We start from the raw sequence: 22,058 nt of genomic DNA, 5'->3' as shown, positions 1-22,058 counted from the left end.
ATGTGATGGCAAATGTTGGAATTCAAGATTATCGTTCCTCTGCTGCTAAGGGAAATTCGATTTTGGTTGTTCATACTCGATCTCCTGTTTCACCTTTCAGAGGTTCTCACGATACTGGTTCTCATTTTTGTGGAGGTTTTTGTGGCTAGTCGTAGGGACCTAGGCCATATCGTGGTGGTTATGACAGATCTTTTGGTACTATTTGTCAAATTTGTGGTCGTGGAGGTCACTTTGCTCGCAACTGTTATCAACAATTACCTCCTTCTCCGATGGTTCCTCAGGCACATCTTGCTCAATCTCCTATTTTCCCACCAGTTACTTCTTGGTTTCTAGACATTGGTGCCACGCATCATATGACTCCAAATCTTGGACTGCTTCAAGGTTCAACACCCTATGATGGTTCTTCTATTCTTCGTGTTGGTAATGGTACAGGTCTACAAATTGCTCACTCTAGTCACTCTGTTTTTCCCAATTCTATTCGTTCATTTTTCTTGATAACTTGCTTCATGTTCCTTCTTTGCATTATAATCTCTTGTCAATTAGACAATTTGTTGAAGATAATTTTGTTTTCTTTGAATTTCATCCGGTTTTACATTAAGGATCGATCCTCGGGGAGTATCCTTCACACTAGACCAGTTGATGGTGGTCTTTACAAGCTGGAAATTCCTCCAGTCCTGCTGCTCCTGCTGCTTCTGTCCGGCCCTTTTCTGTTCGGCCCTTTTCTGTTCGGCCCTTTTTTGTTGTTCGGGTTCCCTCCTTTGTTTGACATACTCATTTCGGGCATGTCTTTGACACTGTGGTTGCTACTATTCTTCATCGAGCTCAGCTACCTGTAATACTTTCTCAACACTTATCTTCTAGTCTTTGTCATTCTTTTCAATTAAGAAAAGCTCATCAATTACCTTTTTGCTCTTCTACTTCTTTTACTTCTACTCCCTTGGAATTCATTCATTCAGATTTATAAAAAAAATCAGATGTACTTCATGCTTCTTTTAGTTCTTTTACTTTTTGCTCTTCTACTTCTTTTTCATTTGTTTAAATCTTTAGTTGAAAATCAGTTTACTTCAACTATTAAGAATTATCACTCTAACTAGGGTAGTGAATATCGCAGTCTATCATCTTTTCTTAGTTCTTGTGGTATTCATCATTGTCTCTCCTACCCTCATACTCCTGCTCAAAATGGGGTAACATAGAGAAAACATAGGCATATTACTGATATGCATGGGACCTAGCTTGTTGGCTCGTAGCAACTTGCCTTTGAATTTTGGGCTGATGCATTTATGACTATTGTTCATCTTATTAATCGTTTGCCTACTTATGTTTTGCATAATTGATCTCCTTTAGAGTGTGTTTATGGTATTCTACCTAATTACTCACAGTTCAACGTTTTTGGTTGTGTTTGTTATCCCCTTAACTCTCAGAAATTCAATTTTCGTTCTATTAAATGTCTTTTTCTTGGATATAGTCCTAATCATAAATATTATCGTTGTTATATAATCATGATACTTGAAAAATTATCATTTCTCGACATGTCACTTTTGATGAATCTCAGCTTCTTGGTTTATCTTCTTTAGTTTCTTCCTCTGATCCTATTCACCCATCTGATTTCTAGCCAACATTTCCTCCTATTCCAACTTTTCTACTTCTTCTTTTGGTTCTCTTGCATCTTTGCCTCGAACTGATTTTGTTTTTGTCTCATGAGCATGCTTCTATTAATCCATTACTTAGTTCTTCTTCACTAAATGCATTCAAGCATTCCTTTACCTACTACTGTAAATTCTAGATTAACTACTTCTCCATCAGAAGTTTGTCTCCCTATTAATGGGTCTACTGATGTTAATGGGCTTGCTGATGTTAATGGGTCCTGTAATCCTCTTGGTTTTTCCCCTAATTTGGGTCTCAAGGAAATACCCAATATCTCTGAGCAACATTAGTGTTAATGGGTCTTGTTCTCCAATCATGGGCCATGTTTTTTATATGGATAATAATGGGTCTTCCTTACCGGCTACTAGATCTCATGAGCCTATACCAATTTTTTGTAAGCATCATATGATAACACGTAATATAGATGGTACTCATGTTAACCACGAACCTTTTAGCTTGTCTTCTACAAAAAGTTCATTATCCATGGTCTTGCTGTCTTCTGTTGACATTGAATCTAGTTGTTATTGATAGGATGTTAAGCATGCCGAATGGAGATGTGCAATGGACTTAGAGTTTAATGTTCTTCTTACAAATGATACTTGGGTTCTCACCCCTCTACCGTAAGAATGTCATCCCATAGGATGTAAATGGTTATACCGGATTAAACGTCACTCGGATGGCAGTATTGAGGGCTATAAGGTGCGATTGGTTGCCAAAGGTTTTTCTCAGGAATATGGGGTAGGTTACTCGATACTTTTAGTCTTGTTGTTAAGACTACAACCATCCGTTTGATTTTGTCCTTGGTTGTTACCAATCAATGACATATTCATCAACTAGATCTCACCAATGCACTTTTGCATGGGACCATTAGTGAGGACATTTATATGGCTCAACCATTGGGATATTTAATTCTCAATTTCCGAATTATGTATGCAAACTTTGCAAATCTTTATACGGTCTCAAATAGGCACCACAAGCCTAGTTTCATTGGCTCAACACGTTTCTTAAGTCGTTGGTGTTTAGCTCCAACACCGATTCTTCTTTGTTTTAAGAAGATGCTAGGGCCCATCACATTTTAATACGAGTCTTTGTCTTGGCCCGTGCCCGCTCCCTTGTTCTCTCGCCATTGCAATTGGGGCCCCCCGTTTTTTGGGTGTCTTCCCTTGTGTGGGCCTTCTTCCCGGTTTTGTTGGGTTTATTTCAACGAACCAATATGGTGGACTGCAAGCCCATTGGATCTCCTAGCTTTCATACTCTACTCTTTCAAATTGTGATGGGCCTCTCTAACCCAACACAATATCGCAGTGTTGTTGGTGCTTTACAATTTGCTACCCTTACGCGTCCCGATATTGCTTTCTCTGGTAACAAGCTTTGTCAATTTATGGCTTGTCCTATTGATGTACATTGGTCAATGGTTAAGCGTGTTTTACGCTATATCAAGGGGACCTTGTGTCATGGGCTTCAACTTTATCGGGCTTCTTCTATGGAGCTTAATGAATATTCTGATGCCGATTGGGCTGGCTATGTCGATGATTGCAAGTCCATTGGTGGCTATCTCATTTACTTGGGATCCAATCTTATTTTTTGGCAATCTCGGAAGCAATCCATTTTCGCCCGTTCCAGCACCGAGAGAAAATTTCGTGCTCTTGCTTTGGTCATGGCTGAGGTAACTTGGATACAATCTTTGTTACGGTAATTACATCTCTCGTTATCCTCTTTATTATGGTGTGATAACATAGGCGCGGCTTACTTATCATCCAATCATGCGTTTCATGCATGCACTAAACACATTGAGATCAATTTCCATTTCAATCAGGACAAAGTTGCTCAAGGTGATCTTCTTGTTCAGTTCATTTCTGCATTAAATCAATTGGCTGACATCCTTAGAAAGGCCTTACCTACTCCTCGCTTTCGTTTTCATTTCTTGTGTTCCAAACTCAACCTTGTTGATGGGAGCTTGAGTTTGCAGGAAGGGGGGGGGTGTTAAGGGAAATTCCTAAAGCTCTTGTGTAATCCATGTGGCACTCTTTTATTGGTTATATTTGTAATCTCTGATGTCTATAAATAATAAGATATAACATTCAGATCTATTATTCTGAAGATCACTTACATTCTACAGCAAACAGCAGTGGAATCAGTTACAAGAGAGAAGTTAGGAAGGATTCAAACTGATTTGAATTTCAAACTTTCAAATTCAGAGAGTCCTGTGCTGGACTGAGTCTATCAAAACTTGAGAATTTGACATTAAAGCCTCATGCTAATGGCTAAACAAGAAGTGCAGCCAAGAACACAGGACTGTTATCCATGGCACCGCGTAAAAAGCTGGAGCATACAATCCATGAAAGATTCAGTGACACTGACATTATATATATCCAATTATAGAATCAAGCAGACTGTTAAATATACAGCCAACACCAAAAAATCAATATCTATAGCCAATTTTGGACTTCACATCAGATACTTTCAAAAGAAAAAAGGAAAAAAAAATAATACAATAACAAAATAAAATTGATTATTAAGTTTCTAAATGCTTGCAGATACCCTATAAAGAATATACCTAATTGAAGCACTAAGATTAACAAATCACATTATTTGGGAACTAAACCTTTGAAAGGGAAGGAATTTAACTTCCATGAGATTCTTCACTAAACTGTGTCGGACATACTTTTAACTTCAAAATTTGGACCAAACACTTCTCATTTGTATTTTCTTGGCCTACCTTAGCTTTGATCCAGAAGAAGTCCTCAAGAAACCTGATATTTCTCCTTGATATTTCATCTTTCACTCTGGTTAGAGTACCAGAGTTTCTTCTGGCAAATCAATAACTTTTCCTTCTCCACTCCATACTCGGTGTCTTCTTTTCGGCAGCCCCATTTCATCCCCTTGGCAATGGTGCCCACAGCATCCACAAAATAGCTAGACTCTCGGATAATTGCATACCCACTAGGGCGTAGGATTCGATCCATCTCCAAGAGCACATACTTCATCTCACATCTGCAATTGTTGATAGTGTCACAATTTGCCAAAAACCAAAATAGAAATAAGAAAGATCCAGTAAAGCTAACTTAGCAGCATTGTCCTTGTTATAGAGGATGATGCTATATAAAGTCTAAGCCTGTAAGAGCCACCTAGTGTGCAATATGGACACCCTCAATTCATTGATGGGCTAATGCAAAATCTAGTTATCCTGATAAGTGTCATGTTTGGAGACAAATCAATTCCACATTCAAGTCATTTACCTGTGGCTTTCAGCAGTGAAAAGACCATCAAGGAGTAGAAGATCATATGTTCGAGGATAGGTTGAGAACGCTTCACACCTGTCAAAGGACATAACATAATAATTTAAAGATACCACGCCCCCCATGGATGCTAACATATATGTAAAACAAAATAATTAGATATATACTGTGTAAATGTTCATTCACATTACCAGTCATGGTAGGTTCCGATCAATCCCCTGTCATAGACCACCGGCAGTGTATTCGGAGCATAGGAAGACACCACATTCATGACCCAAAGGGGATCATCAATTACGGCTGCTGCAAAGCCACCATATTGTGTATTCATATCCATAACGTTACGTATCTTATCTGTACCAATAGCTGGGAGTAATTTCTTGTAGTGCTTCACCCGAACTTTCCATTTACTGTCATCATGCTTGAATGCACCAGAACTTCCACCTTGAACGGCTGAAATTCGTTCTGGGGCAATGTGCAGCCTCTCTTGCCATTTTGGTATTGAATCCAATGCAAGTTTCTTTAGTCTCTGATTAGGAACTACAACGCAAGGGCGGAGTGGGGTGTACCATGCTGAATCAGGTTCGGTACCATCATCACACTTCGGTGGATAGACATCTGGGGCAGAAAGGCGATCATAGCAGCTATTATCTGAAGACTTCTGCCACACAGCAATGTCATCCTTTTTATTGTACAATGTGAAACAGATGGATGTCAACAATTCTTGTAACTTCTCATAATCTGATCTCTGTTCTTCCACTGTTGTGTTCCATCCCCGCCATCGGTTCTCATAGTTCACTGGTGGACCAGACAGGATCCAGAAACCCCCAGGGCGAAGAATGCGGTGAATTTCAAGAAGGTAAATTCCACCTGGAAACAGAGAGATTATTATGCTGAATAGGTGAGAAGGGGTAAATTTACCAAACAAGTAGCTATAATCCCCACCACACAATCCCCAAACAACCTCCCCAGTTTCTTCTTCCCTCTCCCCCTCAAGCAAAAAAAAAGAAGGTTCAAATAAGAAATACAATTACAACAGGCAAGTAGTCACAAGTGAACAAATAGGATAGTGGCTGCACTAACACACCATATCACTATATACAGAAGTATGAATAACTTGCGGAATTTTTAGCATTATATTTTGCTTGACAAAGAATATCCTTTGTAATTAAGTTTTCTTTATTTAAGAATTGAATCTCTGCCCCTCTCTTTCTACTCTCTGTACCTTCTCCCTCTCACTCTCCCTAAAGAACCTCTCTCTCATGTCGCTCTACTCTACTCTTACACCACAATTCATTGTTTGTGGGAGGAATCTCCAGTGGTTTAGATCTCGTCTCTATATTACCCCATCACACTGTCCCCCACCCCACATTTCCCACATACATCTCTCACTCACCATTCCTCTCTCTCACACCCTCCTTGTTCTCTGCATCTCATAGATCTTTCCCTTCTTCCTCTCCCTTCCACACATCCTTCTCTCACATCGGTCCCTTTCTCCTTCCCCCATCCCATTTTTCCTCACATCCCGCCTCTCCTCCCACTCCCTCTCTCACTCTGTCACGCAACTTCATTGTCCATGCAATGACCTCTTCGGAAACTAGTGAAGAAGGCTGAAACCTCAATTTTGGAAGTATGGAAATGATGTGGAATGTGTCATAATATTGGACAAGAATACGAGAAGTTATAAAATGCTTCACGACAATAAAGCACTTCATGACAAGGACGCCATACAAGAAGAATCATTAGTCCAGAATCTACTATCATTCACAACCCAGCTCACAAGCTGTGTTTAGTTACTCCATGAAAAAATAGTTGTCAATCTTAACAGACTTTTTCTTTTTCTACTTCCATGGGTTGCACTGTTAGTTTGTTTGTTCAAAATTTTCCCTAGGCAGAGGTAAAAAAATATAGTAGTATGCAGGGATTACCAACATCAATAACATCATACTCAGCAACACTTAAGGATACTCAAGTACAATAAGACTGACCATTCCATTGATCCCTTCCGTGGCTAAATTCATAAATATCTAACATACTGCTCAACACAGGGGGAGTCTTGAAGTAAAAGTAAGATTAAAGATTGTTCCACTGAAACCTAGTGGTCACAGGTTCAAATAGGGAAACAGCCTCTACGAGAAGAGGGGATTAGGCTGGATACATTAAAAACCTTCCCAGATTCTGCACTTTGGCACTGCCTATGCCCTTAACTTGAAGAAGCTTCCTTCTGTCTCTTCTTAAGCGGCTTTCACATGATCCAGTCACCCACACTTTAAATTTCATAAGTTGCCCGGATATATAGATTGTGACCATGAATTTTCCAAATGGAAGCATACCACAGTTGTATAGAGGGGCCCAACCCTTTGGAGATCCCACATCACCGAATTGTCCAAGTGACTCAAATCAAGAGGTCAAATGTTAAAAAAGTAAATGAATACTGTAGAGAGCTTTTCTCCCAATTCATCTATCTATTTTCCTGAAATTGTAGAAATAAAAAATCAACATGTCGAGGGTTTTGCGATCCATCTGAACCACCTTGGGTTGGCCTCGCGGTTGGCACTTTGCTACATGGTATAGTATTTCTATAACGAAATTTACATGTCAATAGAGATTGAGATGGTAATGTTGTGAAATCCCTACGTTTGACTACGAAGGATCCTAGATCCACAGATAGTACTGTTCCTTAACAAGGTGAACTGCTAGGCGGAAGGGAATTACCTTGACATGGTGAAAAAATAGTTTGAGCAGTGCCTTAATAAGTAGTGCACCATCCAATCTCATATGTGAATATCAAATGGCAAATAAAATTTCCTGGATTAGAAAAAACTAATATGGCACTGTGATTGAGAGATTGAGAAATTGAATTACCAAATTCTGTCCAAGGGATAAGACATCTTGAGCAGTGAGCCATATCAAAAGAATTTGAAGGGAAGGGAAGTCGCTGCGTAGAAATAATGCCCAATATTGCTGGAATGCCTCGTTCAAGTGCAAATTGGACTTGAGCTTCATGGTTATCTCTTGGTGCAAGGGAAACAGTTAGAATCCCACGATCTAGTAAATCACCTCCCCAACTTGCAACCTATGAAATAAACAAAAGCAAGACTAAATACAGAATTTTAATGTTATTCTAGCAATATATATGTTGTAAGTCGAGTGCTTTTCATAATCAAGGAAATGAATTATTTTGGTAAAATACTACTTAATACTCTAGGCATTTATAGCCAGTGTAGATCTATAAACGATGGTATAAGAAAACTCACTCCACAGCCTGTATCAATCGCGGTTCTGATGGTTCCATCTTTCATTTCAGGAATCAAATCTTGCATCAAGTCAACATATGCACTAACTCCATTTGGGAACATGGTACCACCCCCAGGAAAGAGAAATTTCTCCCCTTCTTTCCTAAGCCAGTGTTGATTAGATTTTTGCTTGTTAATCCAATCATAGGGAACATTTCTGAAATCATACAATGTAAAAGCATTTAAGTCTATCTGCAGCTCCACTGAGGAATTGACCAACAAAATAATTATAACCAAGAAGCCACAAACAAATGATGATCTAAAATGCAAGCTACATTACCTGTACCAGCATTCATCCCTGCTCTTTGGCCATCTAATCGGAGGTTTGTAGCCATCTGGTGGGGGCACCAAGCATTCTTTTCTTTCGAACGCTGGAGGGCAGTGGCGTTCCATAAAAGTAAGTCGATGACGACCATACTTCATCCACCTCTGTAACAAGAATACTTTATCAATGATGAAACTAAAGATTATGAGAGAAACCAAAACAATAAATGAATTCAGATATTGGAAATTAGATGCTGTGATGTGCGTCAAGGTTCAATAGAAAAGGCTATACAATCAAATGAGAAGGGATACCTTTGGGTCAGTGCATGGGGTGTAATCTTGAAAATCCTTGCTACATTGAGGGAATGCTATAGATTCAACACGAAGAGGAGTAGATGAAACTTCTTTAACAGAATGAGTGGACCTTGTAACATCTTTTTTCATGTACTGATTCTTCTCAGAGCAGAAAATACCACCGAGATAAAATGAAAACCCACATAAAACAATAACCATTAGACTAATGGGAATTATCCTGGAATTTTTATCAGGGTACCCATGCTTTCCATCTTTACCCTTCATGTTTTTTGAGGGTGTCATTTACCTGCAGGATAACAAGAAAATAATAAGCAATGTACAAAGAAGACACCACAAAAGAAGTTGCATATCAACATGGAGGCATGTGACACTTATTAATCAGAAGGAAGTACATCTCTAACCACAACAATGAATTCGAATGAGCATAATTGGAATTCTAAATATATTGAGAGCTTAATCCATTTATCCACTTGAATTGTAATATTTTCATGGTGAATCTGGCTTTCAGTTTATTAGTGCTTGCCAAACATTCACTTGCCCAATTGTTAAAACCACAACAATTTCTTTCTCCTCGAAATTCTGAAAATTTCAATTCATACCCAATCTAAACCAGCAGAGTCAAAATTGAGAAACCAAAAATGAAAAGAAATCATTTTATGTTCTTCATTTTCAAAACCTTGCTTTATCAAAACCCCAAATTAGCTTTCTTCATATCTGGAAACAGGATTTTAAAGCTTAGGCCCATTCCAAAACATAAAACAATTAGCAGATCAGCTTCCAATTGCATCAATTTACAAATAACAATGAAAGAATTCCATACTGAAAGAGAGGAGGAAATGTGAATAGAACCCAGATCTATCAAAAACTGTCAATCAACTCCAATATTTAAGATGTGAAATAATTAAATATTTGTGATTAAGATTATCAACCACCCACTGCCGACATGCTTAACTTTCACCCCTTTCTTTTTGAATCCTTCAAGATGTAGGGCCCCCATTAAGAAAACTCTCTAACAGGTTCATCCCCACTAAGTCAAAAAAAGTAAGCAGCGGATCTGACTGACCAAACATAAAAGCCAAAAGGAAAATAGAAGGAAAACACAGATGTTTTCTTTATGAAGATTATTTAACAATGTCTTCAACCAGAAGAAACGTTTTGATTATCAAAAGCCAGATCTCCAATTACAAGTCCTGAACACTCAAAAGAAAAGCCGATCAGCTTATCGCCCACTGTCAAATGCATGCTCAAAAGAGAGAGAGCATAACCCATAATGGAGAACCTCAATGTAACAAAGCTACAAAAGTAGAAACACCCTGCATTCAGAGAGCAACAAATACCAAGAACTAAAGAACCCCTATAGAAAAACTCCAAATCTTTTTGAAATTCTACCCATGTTTTGAAATGCACATCACTAAATGAGAGGGAGAAAAACAGAGACCCTGCAAACATGAGTAGAATAACATAAATTCTCACAAATTAACATAAATAAGGTCGACCCATGAGAATTCAACTCCTACCCATCAAATATCTAATCTAGATCGGACACAATAACTGAAGAAATCAGAGAAAAACGAAGGATCCAACGAGAAGTACCTCTGTATCACTTTTTTCTCTTCAGTATCGATCGTGTTCCTGGCAATTTTTCTCCCTATGTCTCTCTCCCCCCTTCTCTCTCTACCTCTACTTTGTTGCTGCTATCTTTAGCTCTACAGATTTTTCCCTAGTCAGGGAGAAATGAGAGAGAGACCTGAAGAAGAAGAGACTAGGATAAAAGGGTTATATATTAACTGCAAACTCTCAGCCTTCCATATAAAATCATTAAATAATTCTTCTTTCTCCGGTCCCTCCACGCTGTCCTTTGTTTCTGTTTCCTACTTTTCCTTCTCTTTTACTCTTTCATTTCTCCGAAGCTTCAACCTTCAAACTTCAATGCTTCATTTCTCTCTCTCAAACTCTTCTTTTTTTTCTTTTGTTGGGTCTGATCTCTCTGAAACTTATTACCAAAAAAAAAATCTCTCTGAAACTCAAAATGGCGTCATTGGTTTGCCTTCGAATCAGGTAAAAGGCAAGAGCAGAATGATTTCTATCATGAGCCAAAAGCTAAAAAATTTCACGTCAGCAAATATCTAAGTGTCACCACCATTGTGATGTTAACCCTCGACACCGTATCAGGAATCTTTTCCATCGTAAATACAGTACACACTACACAGGTTACACACGAGATGAACTATAAATTTACCGGAATGCCCCTTGTTAATCAACACATTCATGTGTCAGATTCGGAAATTCACAAAACGTTGGATCTATAATCTATTCATCTACTTTGACCAGTGGGATTTTTAATTTGGTAAATGTTGAAATTCTAGGTTACGTTTGGATGACGAGAAACTAAACATAGTAAAACTGTTGACCCGAAAAATCCAAGTGCAGAAAATCAAGGTGCAACCAAGTAATTAACCTAATTCGCGAAACAGACACGTGTCATTTGGAAGTTCTATCCACGTCAGCGTACATGATAAAAGACATTAGAAAAAGTATTCCAAAGCAAGTCTGTTTCCACATACGACGGTTGTCGGTGGAAACCCCTCAGAGAAATCTTTGCTTTTCTTTTTAAATTTTCTAGCTTTTATTTTTTAACTCCCTAATTTTAGCGGTAAAAAAATTTAGCGGTAAATTCTCATATCCGCTGCTTTCCCGGTTTTGTAGATTTGATTAACGGCTGGCTTCGTTGAGAGTTGACCATTTGGAAATAGATAACCAAGGTTGACATTGAACCACTTGAACCGGCCGGACCGGGTGGTTTTAATAGATCTGGTTCATCTGTAAGTTGAACCGTTGACACTCTTTATGTAGAGTTTTTGACTTTTCTGAGCGTGTGACAGCAACGGCATCTAATTACATAACAGTGAAACTCGGTCAATCTTCTTAACCCAAAAAAACAAAATTCGGTCAATGTTATACACATTGAATAGGGCTCTCTAGTAAGATTATCAGAAAAAAATGAAAGAGAGGAAAAAAAAATTTCTGGCTTAGGAGCAAACAGATAAGATAGCTATTAATTAGAGTAAGTCTTTTCAACCCCCTTCCCCCCCTCTCTCTCCTCCTCAATAAAAAAAATTAGAGTAAATTGGACCTATCGTTCAGAGTTCTCCATTTTTGCCAAATGCTTATGATCCAGCTCCACTTATAGTTGAATATCACCATACTCAGAAGCTTGGAACTCTAACCCTCATGGTGAGAGCTTCACTTTGTGCTGGAGTTGTGAGCTTCATTGTCAGAGAAGAAACACAGCATTCACCTTTGACGTTGAGAGAAAAAAAGAGAGAGATTGGGCGCTTGAACTGAATCTTATACTTATATACTATTCATTTGCATTTAATTCATCAATGATGGACTGTAGTAGATTGGATTTCTTAGGAAAAAAACATTTAAGGACTTGGTAGATCGATACTAAAAATCCTGGTGGTTGGGAACACTTATGGAAACACTCATTCTAGTGTACATGAGATACAACATTAAATTTTACCAAAAGAGATAAAACATTCAATATCATAAGCTACTATATCATTGCTCCTAGGGTTAACTTAGGATTCAAGATTCATGGAGGCTTTATATTTAATATGGTGCAAGCTTACTTATTTATGACTCAACCCTACCAAGCTATATAAACAAGTTCTTGTGGGGGGGGGGGTGATATTTAGATCCATGGATCAATTCTTTAAATGTCAGCAAACAATATGTCATCACTACAATGGAATACTTTTTGTTTTTCTACCTTATTCACAGTCAGTATGATAAAAGGCTTGCTAATATAAGTTTTTCTTTCAAAATCAAGTTAATCATATATGTATAGAATAAGAAACTATTTTTGGGTTTCTTGAAATATAAACACTTGATAAGTTATCAAATAGGTCCGAACTACTTTATTAGAATAATTAATACTTATTACACTTTTTGACGTAAATAAATTTTAAAATTAGAAAGGTAATCCATTAGTAGGTTGAGAGAGAGAAAGAGAGAAGATATTATAATGAAAAGAAAAAGTTCTCTAACCAAGTGAGGAATTATACATCCTCTCACATTTAGTATTTTATTTTTTCTTTAACTTTAAAAATATAATATGATAACCTATGTGAGAAACGCGTAATACACATCTTTAGATTAAAGATTTCTTTTTTTATTGAGTACAAATGGTTTTCTTTTGTTAGAATCTATTTCAAAGAAGAGGATTGCGATCCCACCACCATATTAACATATAACTAAGGAACTTAGCCTATGAACATTGAATTGTAGTAATAGTTGTTCTATTTGACTAAATGTGAGCTCTGATACTTTATTCAAAATTTGACCAATGTTTTAAAAGCTTTGAAACTAACGAAATACCATTAGTTAATCTCTTTAATTTTTCTTACAGTAAGCTAGTTCAATCGAACATCCATACCCTAGAGTTTTTTTTGTAGTTGGTGAGTTTATATTCGAGAAATATTACTAACATAAGTACCGCCGAATGGATGCAAATTCAAGACCTCCCCATAGGAGACTGGGCTTTTAACTGCTCAACTAACCCACTATTGACCCATATACTAGAGTTCACTCCCTCAAATACACAACACCATTGTTGTTCATTGATCCCATGAAATTGTTTTTTACCATATAATATAAAATTTGACTTGGGAACTATGATCAAATGTGAATAACTTAAGGATCTTGAGCTATGTTCTCTTGATGGTATTGAGTGCATGGCACTCCAAGTAACTGTTATCCTTTTCTTTTATGTCTTCTTGTAAGTAAAACTATTCACTTTATTGAATGATTACTGTTATAAGGATTGATCTTGGGAGATTACTCATATAAATGTTTTTTAAGTTTTCCAATCAAATCTTTAAAATAACTCCACCATGTTGTCCCAATGTCCCCCAAAGTAGTTTCAAAATTAATTAAAAGAAAATCTAGTAAAAGCATGGAAAAGGAACTCTTATGCCTTGGTTGTGTTGTCTCATAAATGGAAGTTAAGTAATTTGGATCTATCTTGAATTCGAACAGAGTTTTGGGTAGATGAATTAGGGTTAGAATTTTGACTAGGGCCGATCCAAGCCAATTCTATTAGATCCCTTATATAGGGTGTAAATATTCCAATGACTCTATTACTATTAAGAAATTATAGTTAAGTATTGAAGTAAGCAAATTAAACCGCCAGGATAAGGATTAAGAAAATTTAGCTTTACTCAATCTTATTAACCTTAATATCAATGAGCGGAGATTGTCAGATCTTTGTGAAAGGGGAAGGATGAGGTGCGAGTAGGTTGAGTGGAGAGGATCTAAATCCAAAATCAATATCATCCAAATGCATGCGAAGCTAGACAATGTACATAAAGATTGGATTAGTATTGAAATTGGACATGATCAATATTAATTTCTCTTTATAAAATAGGGCAAGAATATGAAATATTTCTTTTATTGTTACCAATAAAAGTATAATTGATGGGAAGACGGTTGTAGAGTAGAAAGCGTTAGAAAAGAAGATCTCATGGTGAAGGGACACCTTACACATTTAAGGCAGGTTGAGATCTCAAGGTGAAGGACACCTTCCACATTTAACATTTAAGGGTAGGTTGAAAATGTCATGGGGAAGGACGCCTCACACATTTAAGGGTAGTTTGAAAATCTCAAGGTCAAGGACACCTTCTCATTAATTAATTTCCAAGTGTGTGTAAATAAATGAGTAAAAGACGGTGGTCTGCAGTGTTTGCATTAAATTTACTAGTGCAAGTTGGAAAGGTTAATAATTATAAAGAATAATAAAATATTGGAAAGGGCATATTGGAAGCGGTGGGGGAGGAACAATGTCACACGGTTTCTGACTTTCTGTTTCCCATCTTGCCGCTGAAACACTGAAACTTCTTCGTTAGAGCCAGAGAGCCCTCATTGGTTATAAGTTATCACTAATTCCATTTAGATTCTTTTTAATATTTTTAATATTTTTAATGAGATATATATTTTATTCTCTTTAAGTTTCAATTTTCTTTTTGTTTGGGTTTGGTATGATTTATTGGAATACATTCTCATAATGCATAGTGTTGCGTCTAGACTTTCTTCATGTTAGCCGGGTAGTTAGATGACTTCTGGAGGCTTTCCCAATGTGATATGAGTAGGTGTGATCAGGGCGCGAAGTTTCGCCCCATATCACCGGTTCGTTAGGTAGCGTACCGAGCAATATGGATATATCTCACGGAAATATTGGGGAGATATGACATCCGTGGTTCGTTCAAGTTGGCAATTAGCATGCGTCTTCCCTATTATCTATCATACTTATCAGCGGGGCCCATACACGTGACTCCAAACTTCAATTCAATCTTACTTCCTCACACGTGTTTCCTTCTTTTTAATTTAATTTCATTATCACTTATCCAATCTCCACCCAGTTTTTCTTAAACTTCTACTATGTTCTTGACTTCTCTCCTTGTCTTCGTCAGTTTGTCTTTGCGTCTCCCTCTCTATCTCCGCTTGTTTTAAATGTAGGGTTTCGATGCATCTACGATGGATTCTGAAGATCTCATGAGAGCAGGACGACGAACAGAACTGGCTCCGGCGTGTCTTCTATTTTTAGAGGCGAAGACAGCCCAAGCACCACTAGCTCTATTGAATCTCCCGGTAGCAATAGCAGCGGTAGTTCCGACGAGATTCTGGCTTCCATGGTTGAAATCGTGGTGATGTTGCCGAAGCTATTGTCATCTACACACTTGAATGGAGATGTAGGAAGCGAGGTGCGATCGTGCGACAGAGATGCGTGGGAAAGAACAACAAAGGATGTGGGGGTTCACTTCCATTACTAGTCGACGGCCGGAAATGGAGGACGTTGTAGCCATAATCGCCTGTTCTGTGTTCAATTCTTGTGATCATAAAAATATCGGCAAGATATCGCTACTTTCGATGGTAAAGCAAAAAAATGGCGAGATATCGCCATATGTTAGTTTTGGGGTGGGGTTCGATTCGCTACTCGCCGATATCACCGAAATTCGGCGATATTATGTTCCATGGCTGTGATGCCTACACTCACAAAAGAAATTAGTGTGGGCTGACCTGGTGTTGGTCGGGGACCACTTCCGACATCCAAGTTAGTCCAGGCAACAATAGAAGGCTCTGAGAGGGTTCATAAAGAGTAGAGAATGATAGTGAGTAAAGTCTCATACCTTGTCCATCTTAGTATGAAGGTTATATAGTGGTAGGGGTGGCACCCTCCGTCGATTTCGCCTAGTGATTGAAGAGTGCGGCAAGTTGCCTTAAAAAGAATGTTCCTTCTCTTAGTGGGACTAATGGAGCCGTTACTCCATACTCCACTTCCCCACGTTTCGGAGTGAGACTGATGGTTGGTTATCTCTAACTGACCCTTTTGACTTGGTCATCTTCAACGTTCTTCTTCGGACTTCGCATTGGGCATTCTATCATTGCCTGAACCTATCTCAAGTGAATCTTGAGGATCCTTTAGGGAAAGGATCTCCAACTCCTCAAGGGAGTGTGTGGTTCTTCCTGAAAGGATCTCCAACTCCTTGTGGGGGTATAATAAATTCTTCCCAAAGGATTCTTCAACTCCTCGAGGGGGTTTAAGGGATCCCCAAAGGGTTCTCCAACTCCCCGAGGGGGGATAAAGGGTTCTTCTCAACGGGTTTTCCAACTCCCCAAGGGGGTGTATGTGGTCCTTCACGAGAGGCTCTTGGGTTGACTACCCTCCACAACGCATACCCAAGAGAAATAGGGAGGGGGTGGAAGTGTTGGGGGAAATTTGTATGTTTTAATTTTGAAAAAGAGGAAGAAAATGAGTGAAAGGAATATACGTTCATTCGCATCTATGAGGTAAGTATAAGACCATTTTATGATTTAAATGTTGTTAGTGAAATCACCTCACTCAAACAGTTCTTTAAAGAACTAGTATAAAAACTATATCAAGCTAAGAAGGGATTGAAGAGATTACCATTTAGTCATGTAGAAGGAAGGAGATTAAGGATGTCAAATGGTGTGGTATCGTTACGGTACAGAAATTCAATATCAAAAACCAAAACCGTACTGTATTGTTTTCTTATATACACTTGTAAATCATTTTCATATTGTATATTTTGGTACAAAAACATTATGTATATGGTATTGGATACTACGATACAATTTCATAATGTAAATTAGTACATAAATGATATAAAACAATGCAAAAATGGTATAAATGGTATATATTGTCAAAATCACACCCAAAATCGTTCTTCTATCATATCGCAATAGAAACCGTTTTTGAAAACCTTATCGTACCATTTAGAAACAATTCGAAAACGTATAATCTTGTAGGGGTGTCAATAGAGTCCGGATTAGCTACCCGTCAAGGGAGCACTCTGTGCTCCCCGACAGCTTTACTACCATAAACACAGGGGGACCCAGGGGTTGGGTGATGGAATCTTTTTTTATTTTTTTATTTTTTACCTGTGGGTCCCACAGAATTTGTGGTGGTAAAACCCCTGACGGGATGATGATCCAGATTCGTGTCAATACACGGAGTTGGTTTACGCTAGTATAAATCCCAAACCCTACACTAGAGGCGTAAACCTAAAGTCAAACCATACCCAAGGTGAGCTTAAGAACCCCAAATCCAAACCCTAGCTACCCTGCCAAGATTCTCGACTTGCGCTGATTACCATGATCAAACCTTGATTTTTAATTCATTGAAACAAAACACTCGGCATGGGTTAATGATCTCCAAGAGATTCGACTCGACCTCTACTTACTTAAGAAATATTAATCTTTATTATTTAAGCTAACACCTTAGGATTGTTAGTTGAATAGCTAGATAAATAGCTATTCAAACTCAATTTCTCTATATAATTATTATTTAATTGAATTAACACTAGGTCAAATAGCGTCAAAATGCAAAAAAGCTTGAGTCATGTGCATCAACCATCAAGTTGAAATTTTGACCATTAGAACGAAATTTCGACCAAAATTCTAATCCTACCGCTGAAATTATATGGCTTGATAATCCTGCGTATTTAATGCGAAAGACCCAAGCACAACTGGTCAAAATGAGGTGATCCGAGGGCTATACCCGAATACTACCCGAGACCTTGCTAGGACTGTCTATATTTGTAACCTAAAATTGACTTTCAGAATTTGAAAGTTGAGTTAAGGCTTGGACCAAACTCAAGGAAAATTTTGACCAGTCCAGACTGATAGGTTTTATTGACTTAGTTCTCCTAGTCTCTATGCGAAGAAAGTTTATTGTACCTTTGTTTCTTTAGTTTAATGTACCTTGGGTTCTCATCAAAAACTTCAGAGAGCTCACTGCTGAAGGTAAGGGTGTCAATAGGTACAGTTTCGGTAAAGAACCGATTTTGAATTTAAAAAATTGGAACCATACCATATTGAATTTACACGGCATGATACGTTGCAGTTTCAAAATGAAATCGGTGTGAAAAAATGGTCTAAACACGGTATATAGTGCAGTATAATTTCAATACCAAAGAACCCATTCCACTTTTTTTTTGGTTTATTAAGATCATATAGCTCTAAAAGAAAGTTTTTATTGTCCAAAGTGGCAATGTATGTGCTTATGACCGTAGGATTATGAAAGATAATTCAACGTCTTTTACCTGTATCATCAAATATCTGATCAAGGAGAACATAATTCAAAATAAGATTTTTATTGGGTCATTGTAGATATGATCTTCAATGCAGCAACTTGTAGGTTGAAGTGGAAGAGTGATTTCACGGTAGGTTTGAATAATTGGAGTTTAGACACCAATGAACCTCCAACAGCGTGTATTTTAACGCCAAGGGATGTATCAACTTACTTGACTTGAAACACTAAGCAAAGAATATTTATATAGACTTTAAACACTAGATGATTTTCTCACAAAGTAGAAAGATACTTTCTAGGTGCAAAATTATATATATAGCTTCTTTTTAATATGATATATGGTTTTATATGTGTTGGTGCAAGAAATATGATCTTAGCTCCATGGTTCGCTCTTGATCCAGCCGTTGCTCCTGAGACCAAAACAAAGTGAAAGTGGGCCGCCTCTGAGGACGGGAAGCCACCTTCGACGATTGAGTTAGTCTAGGCCAGCAAATCATAGACTCCATTGAGGAGTGAAGACTTTAAGAGATGATGAAAATCATGCTCTTGAAGGGTTAATAAGCTAAAGAGAGTATTGGCTGAAATGTTCAGAGCTTACCTCGTTCAAGCTTGGTGAAGGGTTATATAATTGATTCATACCTCCGGAGATGGCATGTTCTTAGCCTTCGGATGCTCATTTCGTGAGATGGAGGGTGAAGATGGCTTTCGTAGTTTGAGGACTTGAGGCACAAATAAGGGAGTCGTCTTGGCCGTTAGTGGGTTCCATCAAAGGGAAACACACCTGTCGTGCATTTTTGCTAAAGTGACTAAGGCCCATGAAGAAGTGTTGAGCAAAACGTTGCCCCAGGGCTCGAGGAGACCCTTGTGTGTATATGGATTCTGACATCTGCAGCAGGGGCATTGAGCCAGCAAGAGCACTAAGCTCTTTTAATACGGTCATGCCACGTGGATTCCTCTTGTCAAATCAATGATTGATGACCAATATGGACCTTTACATTACTTCTCGGCCAGGGGGTCTTTGATGGGACGATAGTTGGGAAAGAACTTAAGCCCAGGTCACTGCCGAGGATTGGCCCCGAAACCGGTTCTTTAGACCATATGAGAATGTTGATAACAATATGATACCGTACCATTTTATGTAAATTTGATACGGCTTCGAGACATACCGCGATATGGTTCCATCAAAATCGAAACTGTACCGAATTTTGAGCCGTCTCAATACACAATTAACCCCCTTAGCCGAAAGGAATGCTAAATAAACATTTTGCCATATATCATATATCACATCTCGATGTCTATCTTGTGATTGGACCAATTTTGGTTAAATTCTCACACCCAAGGCATGATGATAAAGTAAAAAGGTAATTGATTGAATAAGATTGTGATCTTTGTAATCTGGCAGATATCCAATTGGTAAAAATCACATTATAACTCCTTCACGTTTCAAAGAAAAATCATTGGTTTCAATAATTTTTTCCTAATGGACCACTTAGAATAAACTTTCCCCTCCCCTTAATTACTGTTTAATAAAACGTAGATCATTTTCTGATTTTCTATCATTGCAGCTGAGGCATTGCTCTTTTATCAACCAACCCTTTGAGGTTAAATGATCCAAATATTTATTATGACTAAGATCCCCTCCCCTTAAAATTTTCTTTTTTAAGTAAATGACAAAGCTTATTCAAAAATATATAATTGTTATTTGTGCCTCAAATTCTTGTACAGGTTTGAAGATTTACTTGCTTTAGGACTTTGCTTGGGTCTTGCGCATTAAATGCGCAGGACCGTCAAGTCAAATACCATGGGTTGTCAGATTAAAAAATATGATCTCGACCATTGAAATTCAACGGTCGAAATTGAATTTCGACCGAGATTTCATATTTGATGGTCTGGAATTTCTGTTTGACAGGCATGCACATTAACAGTAATGCGCATTTAATGTGCATGACCCAAGTAATTTCACTTGCTTTAACATATTTTGATGGCATGTGACCCAATGGTTCGACTTATTTATCTGCATATGTTCTCTCATACATCAAGAATGAAATTTGGAAATTTCATTCCTGACTTTTGGTATAACGTATACCTTTTGGATGTTTTTTGTAGAGATTTCTATTATGATCGTCTCACATTAAAGAGTGAAACCTTTGTAATCAGCTTTACTTGTTGATATAATGTCACATACTCTATCATAGAGTTTGCTTGTTTGAAAGCTTTCGAGATACCTTATTTTCTATGTTTAGTGTTTCATTTTATAGACTTAAGGTCTTTTTGGTATCAATTCTCATTCTCATTTTTAATTTTTTATTTTTTTAAAATTTTAAATGTATTTGGTATCTACTTTTAGTCCTATTTCTATTTAAAATTTTAAATGTATTTGGTATCTACTTTTAGTCATATTTCATGGTGGGATGTTTTTTTTTTGAGATTTCTATTATAATTGTCTCACATTAAAGAGTGAAACCTTCTTGATTAGCTTTACTTGTTGATATAATGTCACATACTCTATCATAGAGTTTGCTTGTATGAAAGCTTTTGAGATACCTTATTTTCTATATTTAATGTCATTTTATAGACCTAAGGGTATTTTTGGTATCAATTCTCATTCTCATTTTTATTTTATTTTTAAATTTTAAACGTATTTGGTATCTACTTTTAGTCCTATTTCTATTTAAAAGAAGAGAACCCCTCCCCCCCACCCCCAAAGAATCCATAATTGACTTTTTGTCCATCATAGATTATGGGTCCAAAACTCATTCTATTCAAATTTTCAAAACTTACTTAAAATTTAAATGCAAATTGGGAGTATAATAATAAGTATACATTCTTTTTATGAAAACACTATTTTTTTTTTTTTTGTGGGTTCATCCGGCCCGCGCCCAATGATTACTTCCTCGGAATTTATATATATAATTTGCCGCCGTACCCGCCCCCCTGGGTGGCCTCCGTTGTCCGTCTGGCACCCTTGTTTGGGGAAACACTATTGTTTCTTCTTTTTTCTCACTCCAAACTAAGGGTGTCGATAGATGTAATCGGCGGTAGAATTGAAAACCTCAAACCATCCGTCCGTCCATATTTATCTGCAACGGCATAAAATCGGTATGGAAACGGCACGGCGGTATGTCGGTATTGCTTGCTTCTCGTTGCCCTCTTCTTCTTGTTTTGTCCTTGTATGGGTTTTATATGGGAACAATTTTGCTTTTTTAAAGTCTAGATTGTGATGGTGGAAGGCCACTTGCTGATATGCTGCTAAGCTGCTGAAATGCTTGAGCTCAGCATTGCCATGATCTACAAAAACCCATAAAAGAGCAATCATTAAATCTATCCATTATTTTCTGTCTTTGCTTGTCAACCAAGGGAGAGGGAATTCTTCTCTCAAGACTTCCAATTCATTCACTAGATTTCGTCTATTCCATTGCCCCTTCGACTATGTCTACTTGGTTTACTTGACTATAGTCCATGTCCACGTTTTCAAACAGAATAAGAAAGGGTAGTTAATAATTAATTAGATCTATAACATTTGATTAGTTACTTACCTCAAGCATTATATAATATCACTCTCTATGCTCCCAACCCTGGCAATGTTCTCTATCTTTGTGACTCTTGTCCTTTGATTCTTCGAAGTGAAGCATGACTCTCTAACATAAGTTTAGGGTTTAAACTTTAAAAGGGTTAATATCTTTACGGTAT

The 22,058-nt window shown here is 37.6% G+C and overlaps 1 protein-coding gene across 1 annotated transcript; it reads right to left on the bottom strand.

The window, feature by feature from the left end:
* Positions 1-4,047: 4,047 nt before the first annotated feature.
* On the bottom strand, positions 4,048-10,580 carry LOC148999721 (putative methyltransferase PMT21). The gene is made up of 8 exons (XM_089139727.1): positions 10,349-10,580; positions 8,753-9,041; positions 8,457-8,605; positions 8,138-8,333; positions 7,746-7,956; positions 5,075-5,750; positions 4,884-4,961; positions 4,048-4,638 (listed from the first exon to the last, which is right to left on the bottom strand). The coding sequence occupies exons 2-8, from the start codon at positions 9,035-9,037 to the stop codon at positions 4,419-4,421; spliced, it is 1,815 nt and encodes a 604-aa protein (XP_088995853.1). The 5' UTR covers positions 9,038-9,041; positions 10,349-10,580; the 3' UTR covers positions 4,048-4,418.
* Positions 10,581-22,058: the final 11,478 nt, after the last annotated feature.

The sequence above is a fragment of the Hakea prostrata genome, chromosome 11, assembly GCF_041222555.1.
Source record: "Hakea prostrata isolate BN-2017 chromosome 11, UWA_Hpros_2, whole genome shotgun sequence".
Classification (NCBI taxonomy): Eukaryota; Viridiplantae; Streptophyta; class Magnoliopsida; order Proteales; family Proteaceae; genus Hakea; species Hakea prostrata.
Note: the sequence above shows the minus strand (reverse complement) of the source record. Positions and strands in the feature narration are given on the sequence as shown.